This window comes from Mastomys coucha, unplaced genomic scaffold, assembly GCF_008632895.1.
Source record: "Mastomys coucha isolate ucsf_1 unplaced genomic scaffold, UCSF_Mcou_1 pScaffold6, whole genome shotgun sequence".
Lineage (NCBI taxonomy): Eukaryota > Metazoa > Chordata > Mammalia > Rodentia > Muridae > Mastomys > Mastomys coucha.
In genome coordinates, this window is record NW_022196912.1 from 84757295 (window position 1) to 84774210 (window position 16916).

The following is a 16916-nucleotide window of genomic DNA, read 5'->3' on the forward strand; positions in this document are numbered from 1 at the left end:
AACCTTCCAGCATGTGTAAGATGCCTTGAAGGATGGGATAAAATCCAGACTAAATTCTTTTCTCATCAGTCTGTAGCAAATGGAGGACTGGCGGCTCAGGTGTTGCACGCCAGCACCTTTCCTGACTATCACTCTTTGTCTAGGAGTGATAGCCTTCTAAACCCTTCACTGGAATTCTATAGAAAACAGGAAAGCATCTATGGACAGAATGAAGTTCCTTACTGGGAAGAAGGGCCAAAGGATAAATGTAACAAGAACACCAGAAAGCCACACATAACCGCAGAAGGCAGGTAAGCCACAAGTCAAGTCAAGGCTGTAAGTCTTAGCTAAGAAACACAAGGTTTAACGTAGGAGACACGGCCTGACACGATCCCAGCCACAAACTAGCTTCAGGATTGTCATTACCCCATGTCTTGTTGGTTAAGTGTGGAGTCCTAGAGACTGACATTTGGAAAGCACTCTATCCATCCCGTGAATACAGAGAGGGCGTACCATACTCCACCTTCCTGTCACTGGGTCATGTTATAAGACTGAAAGTAGACTGAACCACTTTGGTTTTGCTCTTGTTGATTCATTATTACTTTATTTTCACAAACTAAAAAACTTTTTTGGCAAAAGAGCTATAAAACTATCATAGAGTAATATTTTATTGTTCAAAAACAAAAACAAAAACAAAAAACTAGGATGCCAGCAAACACGGTACTCCTCTCTGTCACCTTCCTAAGGTGACTACCATTGACAGTTTAGAGTGCATGCTTCCAGGTTTTGGATTAGGTTGTGTTTTCTTTAAAGATTTATTTTTATTTTCTGTGCATGGGTGTTTGCTTCATGTATGGCTTACACCATCCACAGGCCTGGTGCTCACAGATGTGAGAAGACGGACTCAGATCCCCTGGAACTGGACTGATGTAGCTGTGAGCTGCCATGTGGGTTCTGGGAATCAAATCCAAGTCCTGTTAAAGAACAGCCAGTGCTCTTAAGTGCTGAGCCAGCTCTCCAGCTTGGGTTAGACTGATTTTTAAGAGTACCCATGCAGAGACACGGACACTGAACATTTGTCTGTTCTTACAGAGCTAAACAGTCTGAGCAAGCGATGCAGCTCTCTGCTCCCAGGCATGTACCTAACTGAACTGAACACTTACTTCTGCATACAAATGTTTATAGCAGTCAATCCATAATAAAATAAGACAGGTGACATTCATCATGTCACTCAACAGATAAATGGGTAACTGTGGTGCATCTACTGGAAATAAGGACAGGAGCCAATAAGCCATGAGAACGGAAGGAGGAGCCTTAGACAGTGTAAACTGAAGAAGTCAATCTGGGGAAGCTATCAGTATAAATACAACAAGGTATGCGTATAACCCCACCTATATGGTAAGAAGAGGTAAAGCTTCGGAAATGGGAAAAACAACTACAACCATAACCACAACCTCCATACCAAACCCAACCAACCACAACAAAGGGCAAAGGGAAAGATGTCATCAGCGGTTACCAAGAGAAATAAAGAGGTGGCGTGCAGAGGATTCCTGGGGCAGCTAAGGTCTTCTATATGAGGCTGCAACGTTGGAAGCACATCACCATGTGCTTGTCAAAAAGCATACGCAATGCTAGGAGTAAACCTTTAACTTAAATGAAGGGATACACAAGCATACCACAAGAATGCAAGACAGTGAAACAAGGTGAACTTGTATACAAGTTAGGGATAGATAAATACATTCTATGTACTGTCTGATCAATTTTGTAACTATAAAAATGCACAAAGATTAAGTCATCTAATAAGACACTTTCAAGAATTACTTTTTAAAGAATATATCTGTTCAGACTCATCAATTTTTAGTGTATAATAAACTGGTGACATGGCTGCTCCTTGGTATAATTAATGGGAGGTTTTTATTACAGATGAGAAAGAGACAAACACGAGAGAGAGAGGGAGAGAAAGAGATAGAGAGAGAGAGAGAGGGAAAGAGAGAGAGAGAGAACAGTCAACAAAGCAATAGACTGGACCTGGTGGCCAGTGCTGTCTGCAAGAGAGGGCAGATTAGGAGGGGATAAAGAACACAAAGAGAAGAGAGAAGCAGGAGCAGAGTATGGGGGGGGGATAGTGGGTAGAAAGAGAATAGCTGTGGAGAGGGAGCTGGAGGGAGTGTGGGGTAGGGGAGGAGATGGTGAGAAGAGCTAGGATGCCAGCAAAGACTCTGAACTGTTAAGGTGTTCTAGATGCTGAAGGAGCCTGGAAGCCAGTGTGGGCTTTGATAGGCTGATAGGCACCACAGGTAGCCAGCCAGAAGTTCCTTCCAAAAGGGAAATCACTCCTTCTGGTAGAGAACTGATTTCACAAGTTCCTGAGGAATGCTGGCTTCTATCTAACCCACAGAAATGCTCCTGTACCCAGGTTGTGCTCATTTCTGGATATTTGGATTGCCTTTGGGGGCTTGAGGGCTGGAGCCCTCAAACTGACAGGAACCAGTATAAACAAACCGTTTCAACCTCCTAACTAAAATGAAAAAAGTTATGTCCAAGACTCCCTTTTCCCCCCAGAGTGACTCAGAAAGAAACAGAGCTTTGAAAAATTTAAAAACGACCACAGAAACTCAGAGCGATGGTATTTTAAAATTCAGTCCTACTGTGTAGAAGCCCGAGTATATGTAGTTACAAAAGTAAGAGCAAAGAACCACAAACTACAACTCTCACTGACAGAGACCTTCAAATGTCAGCTTGCACTGGGAGACATATTTCTGTCATCTCTGAAGGAAAGAACTGATGGGCAAATGTTTGTACTCTGTAATTTTCCAGCTGAATTTTTAAACCAGAAAGCAGTACCAGGCTCTTTTATAATGAAAGGCAAAGAGGCTTTCAGGGGGAAATGCACATGCGCGCGCACACACAGAGACTTTTCAGATTCAATTCAAATCAAGTGATCTTCCAGAAACTTAACTATATAAATTCACAATATAATCCAAAGCAGTTCTGGATTTTGGAATAGTGATTTTTAAAGTCTAACACTCCCCTCCAACAAGTTATCCCCCAGTGTACTGCATTTTAAACTAACATACAGAATTTGAAGATTTTGCACTGCTTGCAAAATGAAATAAATTCCCACAGCATTCTACAAAGAAATCTTAATATAGTAACCCCTATTTTAGTAGGTTATTTGATATAATAAGCAGACAGGCATGGTAAGCACCCAGAAATCCAATACAATGTAGTTAGTGTAGTTACACATTTTAGTTAATTCTTACCAGATGGCTACTCAAATTATTACATGGAAAGTGATAAATTGCTAATAAATGGGCTTTGCTCTTTCTCACATTAAGTACCTCATCTTACTCCACAATAACTTTCCTCTTGCATACTTTTACGGTTACAAAACTTCATGAGGCCAACTGAAGGCTTTCACTTCACTTCCTCCATTTTTTAAAAAAATAATTAGAAAACAGGAGTCTCAATATTTAGTAAGGTTCTCTAAGTCCAGAAAGTGTTTGGTAGGGTCATCAGGTTTACAGACCTCAGATATAGGAACTGGAATTATACTACAAAAATTAGCAACACAGCATCTATGAGGTTTAAAGAAAAGAATAATATAATAGCTAGTTTATTCATAAAAGAAGTAACTAATTGTGCCTCAGGCTTTAAAGTTCTGTGTCCAATTCTTTAAGGACAATTCTTTTCTAACAAGTTCATTCATACCCCAATACTACAGAGTTCTTACTATGTGCCAGGCACTGGCACTGGTGCTAGTGATGTAATAAGCCTGTGCCATCTTCAGGGAGTTTTTCCTGGTAGGGGGACTACAAAAGTAGAGGACGAACACACCACAGTTTATGAACTCTTGAACATTACAAAGCTTGGGAGTGTTCTCAGCCCAGCTCAGTGGACTGGAGAAAAGGTTTCCAAGGGGGAAATAAATCCAAAATGGGACAACAGAAGAGATTTTCTGTGTGGTGGGAAAAGGTGTCATTACTGGGTTATGGGTGGTGGAGTTCTATGTGACACTTAAAGACAGGAGACAAGATGGACAGTTCCAAGAAGTCACTGTCTGCCACTAATTGATCATAACAGGTCATGGTGAGAGGCAAGGGCAGTCTGAAGCTCAGGACACACTGTAGCGCTCTGTTTTCCTCGAGCCATTACCCACTCACTTCTAGGCTCTTCCCCCTACAGCTTAGTAAATAACCCAGGCAATCCCTCCTTACCCCCACTTGCCACCACTCCTGCTGATTCCAACGTTTAGCTCCACCCTCTGACTGCTCAGGTGCCCGCTGGCCTAACAGAGTTTCTGACCCTCCTTGCCCCACGTTGGTATAGTGGAGTGTGCTCCCAAGCTCAGTGTATAAAGTGCTGAGCTCAGGGCTTTGTGTATACTAGGCTCAATTCTAAGCCAAATTTTCACCATTTTTTGGGGGGAGGAGGGGATTTATTTATTTTGAGATGAGATCTCACTCCATGGCTCAAGCGGGCTTGGAACTCAGTGTAGCCTCAGCTGGGCTTGGACTTGCAGTGATCCCCCTGCTTCTGCCTCCTGAGTGTGAGGATAATCATGCCCTGCCCCAGCACATCCAGTCTCTCACACATACTTGCTTTCTCTCCCTTCCTCCTCTAATTCGACAATTCCAGAGATTCTTTCACTGCACTAACCAAGTCCTTAGTTTTTGACGTGTGCTGACTTCTACACAGTTGAACAAATCTGGACAGGAGGATCCTCTCAGGAAAGAGTCTGTACTTGCAGGGCTTCTCCCATTATTAGGAGGACGAACTCAGATTCTCTAGCCAAAATCTGAGCATATGCTTTTTTTTCCAAAAAATTTTTAATTGAAAACGTATTTTTTTCATATAATATACTGATTATGGTTGGCCCTCCCCACCTTCCCAAATCGACATCCTTTCTTGCCTCCTCTCATTAGAAAACAAGTGTGTAAAAGAAAGAAAGAAAAATAGGAATAAAAAGGACAAACCTGAATAGGAAAAACCAAAGGAACAGAAAAATAAAGAGCCAAAGAAAAAGCCCAAGAAACACAGACAGACGCAGAGACACAAGCATCGGCACACATGGAAACCACCTAAGACACGAGAGCAGGGGCCTTACCATCTAAGGAAAGACCTGTGGAGTGCGGTGGACGGGGCAGACAAAGCATTTTGAGACAAAAAAGCCTCCAAGAATCCGTTGTGTCACTGCTGGTGCATTCCTGGAGAGACTGACACTGCGCTGGAGAGAAAGCAAGTGGCCGTCAACTGCAGATGGTTCTAATGGGTGGGAGCTGTGGCCGCCTCTCTCAACACCGGGACCCCATCTAGCGCAGACCCGGAAGACATGATTTTTATCTCCAGTAAACTAAAGCCTTCTACTCAGTCTGCTAGGACACCTTTGTGTCTCCAAAGACTTCTAACTCCTTTCCAATACAGACCAAGTTTGCTAAAAGGCAGGTTGCTTCAGAGAATCATCTAGTAACTTCAAAATAACTTATTTAGTTAGTGTGCATAGGAGCATAAAACAGTCCAGTGACAATCTATGAAGTTGATCTTCTCCTTCAAACCCGTGGGTGTTGGAGACTGAATTTAGTCAGGCTAGTGGCAAGTATTTTACTCAATGAGGATCTTGCTGGCCAAAAGAGCTTAACTTTTAAAGTAGGAATGATATGGGCTTTTTTTTTTTTTTTTTTGGTTTTTCGGGACAAGGTTTCTCTGTATAGCCCTGGCTGTCCTGGAGCTCACTTTGTAGACCAGGTTGGCCTCAAACTCAGAAATCTGCCTACCTCTGCTTCCCAAGCACTAGGATTAAAGGCGTGTGCCACCACCACCCGGCTATGATATGGGCTTTTAAGTCACTGCTGATGGGTCCAACTTTTTTGGAGACTACCTGGTCAAAATCCACTAAAACTTTAAAAACGACTTTAAAAATCTGATTCTAAAAATGTACTTAAATAATTATGGAGCCATAAAAAGGATTTGTGGATAATGACCAGAACTTTGTTTATAATAAGGAACTATATAATGGATTATAAACTAGCAGGGAGGCCCAAGGTTTAAGTTCATTTTCTAATCTAGCAGAGAAGCCAGGTTTGGTTGCCAGCACCTACATGACAGCTCACACTGTCTGTAACTCCAGTTCTAGGGGATCTGACTCCCTCTTCTGGCTTCTTCTGGTACCAGGCATGTACACATAAATGTAAAAAATAAAAACACACACGCTCCTATGGGGGAAAACTCCTAGCATGGCCTGCTGGTTTTGCCTTTAATCTCAGCACTTGAGAGACTTAGGAGAACTGGGATAACCTGGACTACATCAGGATGCTCTGTCTTACACACACACACACACACACACACACACAGAGAGAGAGAGAGAGAGAGAGAGAGAGAGAGAGAGAGAGAGAAACAAGAAAAAAATGTACAACCAAATAAAGAAATAATGTAAGAAAGTAAATATGTGTATTTACTGAAACTAAAAGTTGGGCATACTATTTAAGAAACATCCCCAAAACATCTTCATAACCTGTATTTTAATGATTATAATGTCTAGACTGCCATTTATGCATCATTGTTCTTGTTTGCTTTTTGTGACTGTGATTAAATATTCTTTTTCTTAAAGATTTATTTATTTATTTTATGTATACATGTACACTGTAGCTGTACAGATGGTTGTAAGCCACCATGTGGTTGCTGGGATTTGAACTCAGGACCTCTGGAAGAGCAGTCAGTGCTCTTAACTGCTGAGCCTTCTCTACAGACCGGTGATTAAATATTCTAACCAAACAATTTGGGGAGAAAAAGAATGACTTACAATCAGTTACAATTGTAATGACTTACAATGAATTACTTTACAATCAGGTTACAATCCATCATTGGAAGAGGTCTAAGCAGGAGCTCGAGGGAGAACTGAAGGAGAAGCAATGATTACTGCCTGTTCTGGCCTCCACACAGCTACATTTTTTATACATCCCAGGATCTGACTAGGGGTGGGACTGCTCACAGTGGGCTGGACCATTCTACAACAATTAGCAATTAAGGAAATGTCCCACAGACGTGTCCACAGGCCAATCTGATCTAAGTAATCCCTTAACAGATTCATTCAGGTAACTCTAGGCCAGTGGTTCTCTACCTTCCTAAAGCTGTAACCCTTTAACATGAACCCTTTGTTCATGTTATGACCCTCAACCATAAAATTATTTCGTTGTTACTTCATAACTGTAACTACTGTTTTGCTACCATTACAAATCATAATGTAAATATCTGATATGCAGTATATCTGATATGTGACTCCTAGGCTGTGTCAAATTGACAATTAATGAAGACCTATATCCTTAATGAGAGTGTTTTAAATATGTAACAATGTCTTCCTACTGGTAGAGAAAATACAAGTCTATTTTCATTTCTTCCTGTATCATAGTTTTCTAAAATGAACCTACAGTACTTAAATGTTTTTAAAAAGATGGTAAAGAGAAAGCAGCTTATCCATAGGCCAGGAAAAGAAGAGCAATGTGAGACTGTGAGTCCCATCGATGAACTAGCACCTCTGCAGGAATAACCCAGAGCGGCCTAAGCAGCTCTGCCACAAGCTAGACAGTTATTAGTCAATCAGTACAAGTTGCTTGTTTTACAATGCATTAATGCATGCAGGGCATGTGACTCACAGTTGTGAACCTACAGATCAGAAAGTGGAGTCAGAGGGACTGAGAGTTTGAAGCCAACCAAGCAACAGAGTAAGACCTGTCCAAATGTTAAAAATCACCCATGTATGGGGGAGGAGAAGCCCCTGGTTCCCAAGCTCACACTGGAAGTCTGCTCAGGCAGTCCTATTTTCATTAGAGACAAGCAAGTACTCTTTGATGCAGAGTAAGGATTTTGTTTGTCTAAAATGCTTCGTGTTTTGTTTAACTTATAATCCCACTGACAACCTAGTCTAGGGAACCACTAACTTCAGTAACAGTAACCATAAATCCAAAGTTCCAAGCAATGAAGACAAAGGGCGGCAGGGCAGGAAGGGTCTCCCAGCTGGGTGGAAAGCAGCAGCCTCGTTTGTGCTTGCGATGAAGAACTGAGCCTGAGCTGAGACTGGAAAGCATGAAAATGAGAAAGATGACCACAGAGTAACAGGAGGACACGCCTCTGCAAACTGATGCTTATGTACACAATCATACATTAGTCCAGAAAGCCCTCCAGCCCTCAGCAGGGGAGTGAGCCTGCCAAGCCTCACCACCAGGTGTAGAGAGCTTATCATGCACACACAGTGTGTGAAAGGCTTGTGTACTTAAAGGTTAACTAATGAATTGAAAGATACAGCTTTCAATATCTTTCATGAGGCCTGGGATAAAGAAATTAGGAGACTAGGAGATCTAGATTCAAGTCCTGACAGTGTGCAATCTACAAAGAAGGCAGAAACAAGTTTCTTTTTGAGTAAAATAGGGATGAAAATACATCTATCTGTTCCACCTCTTTTATAGGATTACTACAAGAATGTACAGTAAGGTTATGCAAACATTAGTCACTCTTAGTCATTTTAATCCGATTTTACTTTTATAAAATGTTGGAAGGTGGGGGCTACTATGATTCATGTGCTCAAAGACCTGTGAAGATAGACCTGGCCATCAGACATCAGCTGCGAGTCTCCCACACTAATCAAGAGAAAGAGCTACATTAGCTAGACATTCTTGCCCTTTTCAAAGGTCATAGACTTCTCCAACTTAACTAGTACCTTGCAGAATCAGGATGCAAAAGCCTACACAAAGTACTCTAACATTTGCCAACACTGAAAATGGTCCAAAACGCATGCTCTCTCTGGTTTACCTGGTCGAGGGGAAGTTCTCATATTGCTAAGGAAGCCCCCAAAACACAAGTCTCGCTTTTAATAGGCCTCATCTTTCTTTTCCTGTGTTCTTCGTCCAAAACCACAATTTAAAGTTTAGAAGTGAAACTTTTTAATTTTTGAAAGCAAAACTGAAAAAAAAAAAAAAACAAGAACAAAAAAGACACCCACCAAACCCATTAATCTGTATCCTATCCTCTGTACCTTCATTAAAACCACTGGAAATAACCAAAGTACAAATGCTTCCTAAGAAAGGGAAGAGGGTGGTAGGGCTGTACACGGCTGGGATAACATCGAAGCTCAGAGCTCCTGCCCCAAGACAGGACCACACCACCTCACATCTGCCTTGTCTACGGCGAAAGATCTCGTTCATAACTTCCACATTTCTATGCAGGTAGAAGGCATTCTGAAATCATTTGCTCCCAATTACAGTTCAGACACTCACACCCAGCACCTAGTCCGTGCTTTCTCTTCAAGCAGTCTGAAAACACACTTATTTCTGAACCATAAGAGAAATAAATACTAACCACATGGTTAAGATAAAGATCTTAACTAGATGACTTATACATAGTAAACAGTTCTAACACTTCACGAAACATTTTATTTTCATAGTAATATACTACTTAACATTACCTATTTTAAAAGCTTTCAGCAAGGCACCACTGCTTAGCAAAAATGTAATTTACGATGAGATTTTTAAGGCACATTCTTTCATTTCTTACTGTTAGCCTTACAAGTTACTCACTCTGCAAACTCCAATGTGAAATTAGAGTCTCTCGAATCAGTGTCTGGGCCACTGAGAACACACTTTAACGCACCCCTATCAAAACTATTCTCTCTTACCTTCAGGTCTGAGGCCATTAGGATTCTTGATAGGCTTTATTAAGATTTAATGACTACAGAATACTCACAGAGCAAGACAAAGAAGACAGTGACATATCCTTGCTCACAAAATCAGGCTTTAAAGAGTAACACAAGATTTGGTCATGTAACTGGTGAACTATTTAATTACATTAAATACTTATGTTACTTATGTTAGCCGGGCGGTGGTGGTGCACGCCTTTAATCCCAGCACTTGGGAGGCAGAGGCAGGCGGATTTCTGAGTTCGAGGACAGCCTGGTCTACAGAGTGAGTTCCAGGACAGCCAAGGCTATACATAGAAACCCTGGCCCGAAAAAAAAAAAAAAACCAAACTTATGTTAATTACAATAACTTGTAGTTCTTCTCCCAAAAGCTGTATGATGGCAATTTTTGCCTTGGTTTCAGTGCCTGCCTCTGAACTTGCAGTTTAGCTGTGGGAACAGGTGCTGGGGATTTGATAAAACAGAGAGGTACCTCCCATTCCTCTGACTACTCAGATGAGCACCTGGTGAACTCCCTCATTTCCAAGGCTTTGCTCAAACCTACCCTCAATGAAGCTTACCCCAACAATCCCTGTTAACTCCTTGACCTGCCTCCTGCATCCCACATGGCATTCTAGACCCTGCTTAGTTATTTTTTGCTCATCTGTAATCTCCAGCACAGTGGACATGCATTGCCTCCCTTCTGTGTGCAAGAATACCATGTCCCATGAAGGTAGCAGCCTTTACTCACTGTGATCACTTGATGTGTCTGAGGGCAGTGTCTGCCCTGTAAGAGGTCCTAAGCGGACAGCCCTTCACCTTGCTTTCCCAGTTCTCCACCACGGCTCCTCTTCAGTAAGCACACTTCACTCTAACCATTCTAATGGGAAAATGGGCTTGCACTCACTGGAGGAGTTGACTCTAGCCTTCCACCATGTGGGTCGTGGGGATCAAACTCGGGTTTATCAGGCTTGGCGGCAAGAGCCTTTACTTGCTGAGCCACCTTAACAATCCCACAGCTCCATGCTTAACAAATCTGTGACTTTTCTGGACATTGCTTTCTTCTTCAAGATCTACTTATTGAGTGGATACCGTGTACATGTACTGGCACAATGCTAGACTAGCTGATACACTGGTACACCGAGGTAACTGTTTTCATGTAGTTTTATCAATAATAATAGTAATTTCATAAAAACTATTAATAAAATAATTTAATAAGTAAATTTGCTATTGTTTTATTATTATTGGAAGACCATCCATGTTTCCTCAATACAATCAAAGCATGTGCCAGCAGGAGGTGGGAGAGAGCAGGTCTCAAGAGTCCTATGCTGAGCTCCTCAGCCCTTTCCCTGACAGCACAGTGTACAGTTTTCGTCTGCCCCTCTCTAAGACTACAGTGCCCGCGGAGCTCCTTAAAACTTCCTGGGTGAAGGCTTCCTGCTGACCTCATTCCAGATCACATGGACTCTCCCATACTCTGATGGTGACTCCTAAACCTGAATCCCCAGTTCAGAGCTCCAGAGGCTGGAGTCGAATTTCCTCTTACCTAAGCAACACAGTCACTTACGAAATGTCTGAAGGGCAAACAGACTTGAACACAAAATTCACATCCCACAAAAGTTGTATTTCCTGTTAACAACACACACACACACACAAATGTCACCTAAGACAAAAACAAACACACCCAAGTGCCATTAATTACCTTCGATTTCTGTTACAGATCATGGCTATTTTTTTTAAAAACATCTTATAAATCTGAACTCAAATCCTTCTCTCTTTGGTCTCCTACACCAGTATCCAAACTTACATAAACTCTTATCCAGATTATTTAGTAATCATCTCTACAGTCCAACCATTGTGTATTACTTACCCTTACACTAATGAACCCTTCCTCCTAAAAGACTTCTTCAGACCAAAGAAAAATCCACACATTTCATCATGCCAATGTACAAGATCTGCTACCTTGGTTTTTCCTGACCTCCATTACCTGCTCTTCTTACTGCAAGGGACCTGAAAGGAAGATGCACACCCTTTAAGACTCATCAAGGCTTTTTGTCAGTGCCAGTCCCTAGGTCCCTAGATGCTTGCACACACTAGAAAAAAAACAATTCTAGCTACTGCCTCATCTTTGGTTAATCTTCCCCAGTTGACCCCCAAAGCCCTGATAAAGACAGAGTTGAGTCTCTCTTTGATCACTTTTTTTGTCACTCATGGATAATCAGTCATCTGTATTTCTTCCATATCCGTTATGGTACTTACCAAATTATGACTGCATACCTACTTTCCTGACTAGACTACATGCTCCTTTCTGACAGTGTGCTTTGTTTCTCAGGCCTGTATTAGACTCCAGCACGGAGTCAGCACTCACTCTTACTATGTATTAAGCCATTTATTTACCATTCCATCTTAGCGTATGTTTCAAAGTGCCTGAAGCCATTCCAGAATTCTGACTGTTGGTTTGGTGGAGAGAGGAGGCCTTGAATAAGAGAGAGGGATTCATTACAGCAGATCTGACTCATCTAGCTTCCAAAAAACTCACAGAAATGGTAGGGCCATATACATGACGAGGCTTTCTATGCAAACTACGTCATTTATAATGGCAAAAGAATCTTGAAAATTGGAAATAACTAATGTGAAACTTAGAGATTCATTCAAGGGATTCCTTTAAAAACAGTAATTTTAAAGATGCCATAGAATTGCTACATGCATCATGCTGGCATCTGAAACAATGTAAGTCATTTTAGAAACAGATTCACTTAAAAACACTTAGGAAAAGGCCTGAAAAAAAACCCTGTATTATTAGCAGTATTAGTTACATCTGGACAATTTACTACCGCTGATATCATTAAACAAATATTTCCTAGGCATTAGTTTGCTTGCTATTATACAGTTGTAGGTTATTGTCCTGGAACTAAACATGTCACTCATGGATAACCAATCAAAAGTTGAAAAAGAGTCTAAAAGAAGTCCATGGGTCCCCTACTCTAGATTTATATCCTGTGAAAGGTGAAGAGATCTTAGAATTTCTCTGGACACTAGCCGGGAAGGCGCTCCCGCTGCTGCTTGTGAACCATGATACCGCCTGGAAGCTGCTCTGTGGTCAGGAGGTGGGGGAGACACTATCTAGATTTCCCCTTCCTTTAGCAAATGTTAAGTCTTACAAACAGGATCTGCCTGGGGCTCGGTCCTTCATCCACCCACCACACTCTTCTCTTTTGTGTTTGTCTCCCCTCCACTGTCCCCTGCTCTATTCTCAATCACCAGCACCTTTACATTCCTCTCCTTTCAGGCAGAGACAGCCATTTAAGATGGAGTCTGCACCTCTTGGGAAAGAAAGGAGGTTCCTAGGAGGCCTGTGTGTTTACAGAGTGGAAAATTACAAAGGATCTCAAGGCCAGGGTGTCTCTCTCTCTCTCTCTCTCTCTCTCTCTCTCTCTCTCTCTCTCTTTGGTTACTACTTCATAATATAGTTCAGGCGTAAAAACAAAGTGGGATGGGTAAGAGATGAAGAGATGACATTATTTCTCACTAATTAGCTTACTAGTTTGCATCACGGATAGAAAACACTTCTATAGTGCCCCAGGATGTTCAGTTTCTTAAAAATAGTTTCTTAAAAATACAGTTTCTTAAAAATACAATCAAAGCCAGGAAGTGGAGGCACATGCCTTTAATCCCAGCACTTGGGAGGCAGAGGCAGAGGCAGGTGGATTTCTGAGTTCAAGGCCAGCCAGGTCTTCAGAGCAAGTTCCAGGACAGCCAGGGCTACATAGAGAAACCCTGTCTCGAAAAACAAAAATAAAAACAAAACAAAATACAATCAATCTGCTTAAAAAAATTCCAAAGTTTCATGTTCTAGGCATATTAAGGAGTAAGTATAAACTCACAAAAGTCCACAGGGCTGAGATCACTGATAATAAATAAGCTATGAACCAGCTTTCCAGAAATGTCTTCCCAGAGAACTCAGGTTATTGAAATTTGTAACGTTAAAACAAAACAAAACAGTGCAGGAACACACAAGGAATTAAATACAAGCACTGTTGTGATATCAAAACTAGGTGCTTAGACAACTAGGTGACAGAATCACCTAGAGCCCTTTGTCACTTTGTCAACCTCTTAGGAATCATTTACTCCACATCCTGCCTAATTCTAGGTGTTAAGATCAACAAAACAGGGTGGGATGGTGTAAAATCCCTGTCTCTGTGGAGTATTTATATTATTGGTCAAAACAGACAAGTAAAAAGATAAGTAAAATACTGTGCTAGACAGCAGTAAGTATAATGATGGTCAGGTATGTCTAAAGGGAAGGAAGCAAGACACTCACTGCCTGGGAAAAGATACTGAACAGAGGAAGTAGCAAGAACAAAGACTCCAAAGTGGAAGATGGCTTATTGTTGTTTAAGGAAAGCCTGCAGGCCATGTGGTAAGAGCAGAAGGGAGAGGGAGAGTGGTGGGTGAGGTTAGAGGTAGGGTGAGGGGCTGGGGCTTACTATAACTGACCATGTTTTCCTAGACAGCAATGGTGGTAACAGGTGGAGAATGGGGGAGGGAGGTGATCCCCGGTAATTAGAACACAACAAACAGAAGAAAAAAAGCTGTGTGGGGCTCAGAGTCTGGCCTAGTCCTCAAGGAGTACACATAATAATGTGAGCTTGATTGTGAAAGGTGGAAGGCCCAGGTGGGGTGGGAAGCATTCAGCCTCTGATTGTCTGTGGCAGTGATGCAGAAGTGAGCAGCAGGACCAGGAAGCAGCTGGGTAAGAAGCAGGCAGTTGCAGTCCTTTTAGTGTAAACACTGCTTTCCTAGGGAAGGATGCAATCCTTTCAGAGACCTTCTCTGGTTGTTACTCTAAAGAAAAACGTGGAGGTCTGGGCAAGATCCACGTGGGGGAAATACTCCCTTTAGACTTTCTGTAGTAGGGAAAAAAGGGTTTGGCTGGAGCAAGTACTAGAATTTAGAGTATTGTATAATTACTCTAAATGGAACGGAACCAAACTGGCCTAACTTACAGTGAATCATAAGACAAAGATGATTTAAAATGGGACCAAGAAAGCCAACAGGAGTTTCTGTTTTTAGAGAGCAAGCATTTCCTAAAATGGGTAATAAACAAATTTGTGCTAACTCCCACTAATTTTACATAAGGAAAGGGATTCCATTATAGCTGTGCACTTTGCACCAAAGGCACCCAAGGCCAAAGTCAGGACCTTGCTCACTGTTGCACAGCTCGGCTTCTAGAACAGTGTCTGGTTGGGCCCACGTACCTACCCAGAGCCCTCACCTCAGAATCGAACACCCCGAGGTAGCAGAAAATTACTCAAAAACAAGCAGAGAGAAGAGATGTTTTCCTTGCATAGTATCTGTGCAAGTCACCATACCTCAGTGGAGTCAAGCCATTACTCATGAAACATGGCCATAGGGCTCTATGCAGATTGCTGTTTGGAACGTACTGATATATAGGTCAAAATATCAAGCAGTTGCAAAAGGAAAATAAGCTTTTTGTTAATACCCATAAGGAACTGCACTAACTCTGCCCCTTTGGAACAAAGAACAAAAGCTATAAGGGAATACTGGACAGTTTTCCTCTGAACCCTTCAAAACCTTAGCTGACTTAAAAAAAATTGGTTTGCTTTGCTATGGCATGCTTTTTGTTTGTTTGTTTGGCAACGGCGGATTACAAACTTATTAATAATTGTCTTAATATAAGAGACCAGTTAAAAGGATAGCAGCAATTATCCACTCACCATTATGGAACACTATAAATCCCAGAGAGAGGAATTACCGACATAGGAAAACCCCATAAGTTATATTCATTATTATCAACCAGATACAAATGCCTACACTTCTGCCAGGTGAAAAAACGTCTTTCTCTAAATTTGTTTAAATTTAATTACACTTTGTTTACTTACTGGGTTTGTGTGAGTTTGTATGTGTGTGTGTGTGGGGGGGGGATGTGTGAGAGAGGGGGTGGAGTGGGAGATCCGTGTGGAGGTCAAGAGACTACTTGCTTCCAACAAGAGAATCCGGGGACCGTTCTGGGGTCCTAAGGCTTGGCTCTAAGGGCCTTTAAACATCCTAAGCCATCTCACCGGTCCCCAAAGACATCTTCCTACAGGCCGTCATGTTTACACACAAATCCTTTTACTCCAAAACCAGATTACACACAGTTCATAATTTAGAGCCCGGTTCCACAGAGATTTTTTAAAGTCAAGTTCACCCATACCAATAATTTAAAACGCAAATATCTTAGATTTACAATGCTCTTTCCTATCTACCGCTTTCCGCGAAGCATTATCCCCGCCCGCCCCCCTGCCCCCCACATTAACACCAGAACATCCTTCAGAGTAACTTCAATACCATAAATACGCCTTAAAACCACAAAAAAGCTCAGCCGTGGTTTGGAAGGTGCGGTTGAGCCTGCCGGTCGGTGGCGTTAGAACCGATGGGGAACCCAGGGTGCTCGGAACCGTGCCGCGGGGTCCGGGCCGCTTCCTGGCCGGACGCTGTGGTCGGGCGCATCCCGGGGGCGCCCCACGCTCGCAGGCCGGGCCGGGGCCTCACCTTGTACACGTCCCCGTAGGTGCCGCTGCCGACCCTCTGCACCAGCTCGTAGTCGTGCTGCGGGTTCCGCCTCAGGATGTCGGCGGCAGGCCTCAGCGGGGCCTCCATCTTCGCTGCGCCCGGCCCGGGGTTCTGCCCGCGGCACCCGTCTCCCGCTAACGAGGGCGCGCGGCGCTACCCAACATGGAGCCTCGGCTCGCAGCTGCGCCTGCACTGGCGAGAGCGAGCGCGAGCGCGGGAGCGTCACGGAGCGCGACCCCGGCAGCCTCCGGGCTTCCTCGGCCCCGCCAGGCCCCGCGCCGGCCGTACCCAACAGGCCGTCCGTCCGTTCCTTGCGGAGCGCCGCGTCGGAGACCCGGGTCTTCTCCGAAACGGCTGTGCGCACACCCGCCGCCGCCACCGCCGCACCACGTTCCCCACCCGCGGCTGCGTCACCGGGAGACACGTTCGCGACCGGCGCGGATCGAGCCCGGCCCGCCCGAGAGCGCAGGCCGCGGGTTCAGAGTGCCGCCCTGAGGCCCAACGAGAGCACAACACCCTCGACGCCGCCGCCGCGCCCCGCCTCCCAGCTGCTTGCGGGGCGCCCAAGGCGCCTTTGCGGCGTCTGACCCGCCCAGGCACGGCCAGGATTCGTCCAGTTGCTGGCGGGACTAGAGGAGGAGGGCCTGTGCGCAGGCCTCGGGAGCGCTGCCTCCTACTTCCATTTGGTCCAGGTAAA

The 16916-nt window shown here is 43.4% G+C and overlaps 2 protein-coding genes across 3 annotated transcripts in view; one reads left to right on the forward strand and one right to left on the reverse strand.

The window, feature by feature from the left end:
* Map4k5 (mitogen-activated protein kinase kinase kinase kinase 5) overlaps nt 1-16877 on the reverse strand; it is a 91917-nt gene extending 75040 nt beyond the window's left edge. The window contains exon 1 of one of the 2 annotated variants that reach the window (XM_031355899.1): nt 16199-16877. In XM_031355899.1, the coding sequence (XP_031211759.1) occupies nt 16199-16306 (108 nt within the window). In that variant the 5' untranslated portion in view covers nt 16307-16877. The remainder of the gene's footprint in view (nt 1-16198) is intronic. The other variant, XM_031355898.1, reaches the window with a different exon arrangement.
* Nucleotides 16670-16916, forward strand: part of Atl1 (atlastin GTPase 1) — a 79491-nt gene continuing 79244 nt past the window's right edge. Inside the window, exon 1 of the mRNA XM_031355900.1 lies at nt 16670-16911. The gene's annotated coding sequence lies outside the window, so the exon portion shown is untranslated. The remainder of the gene's footprint in view (nt 16912-16916) is intronic.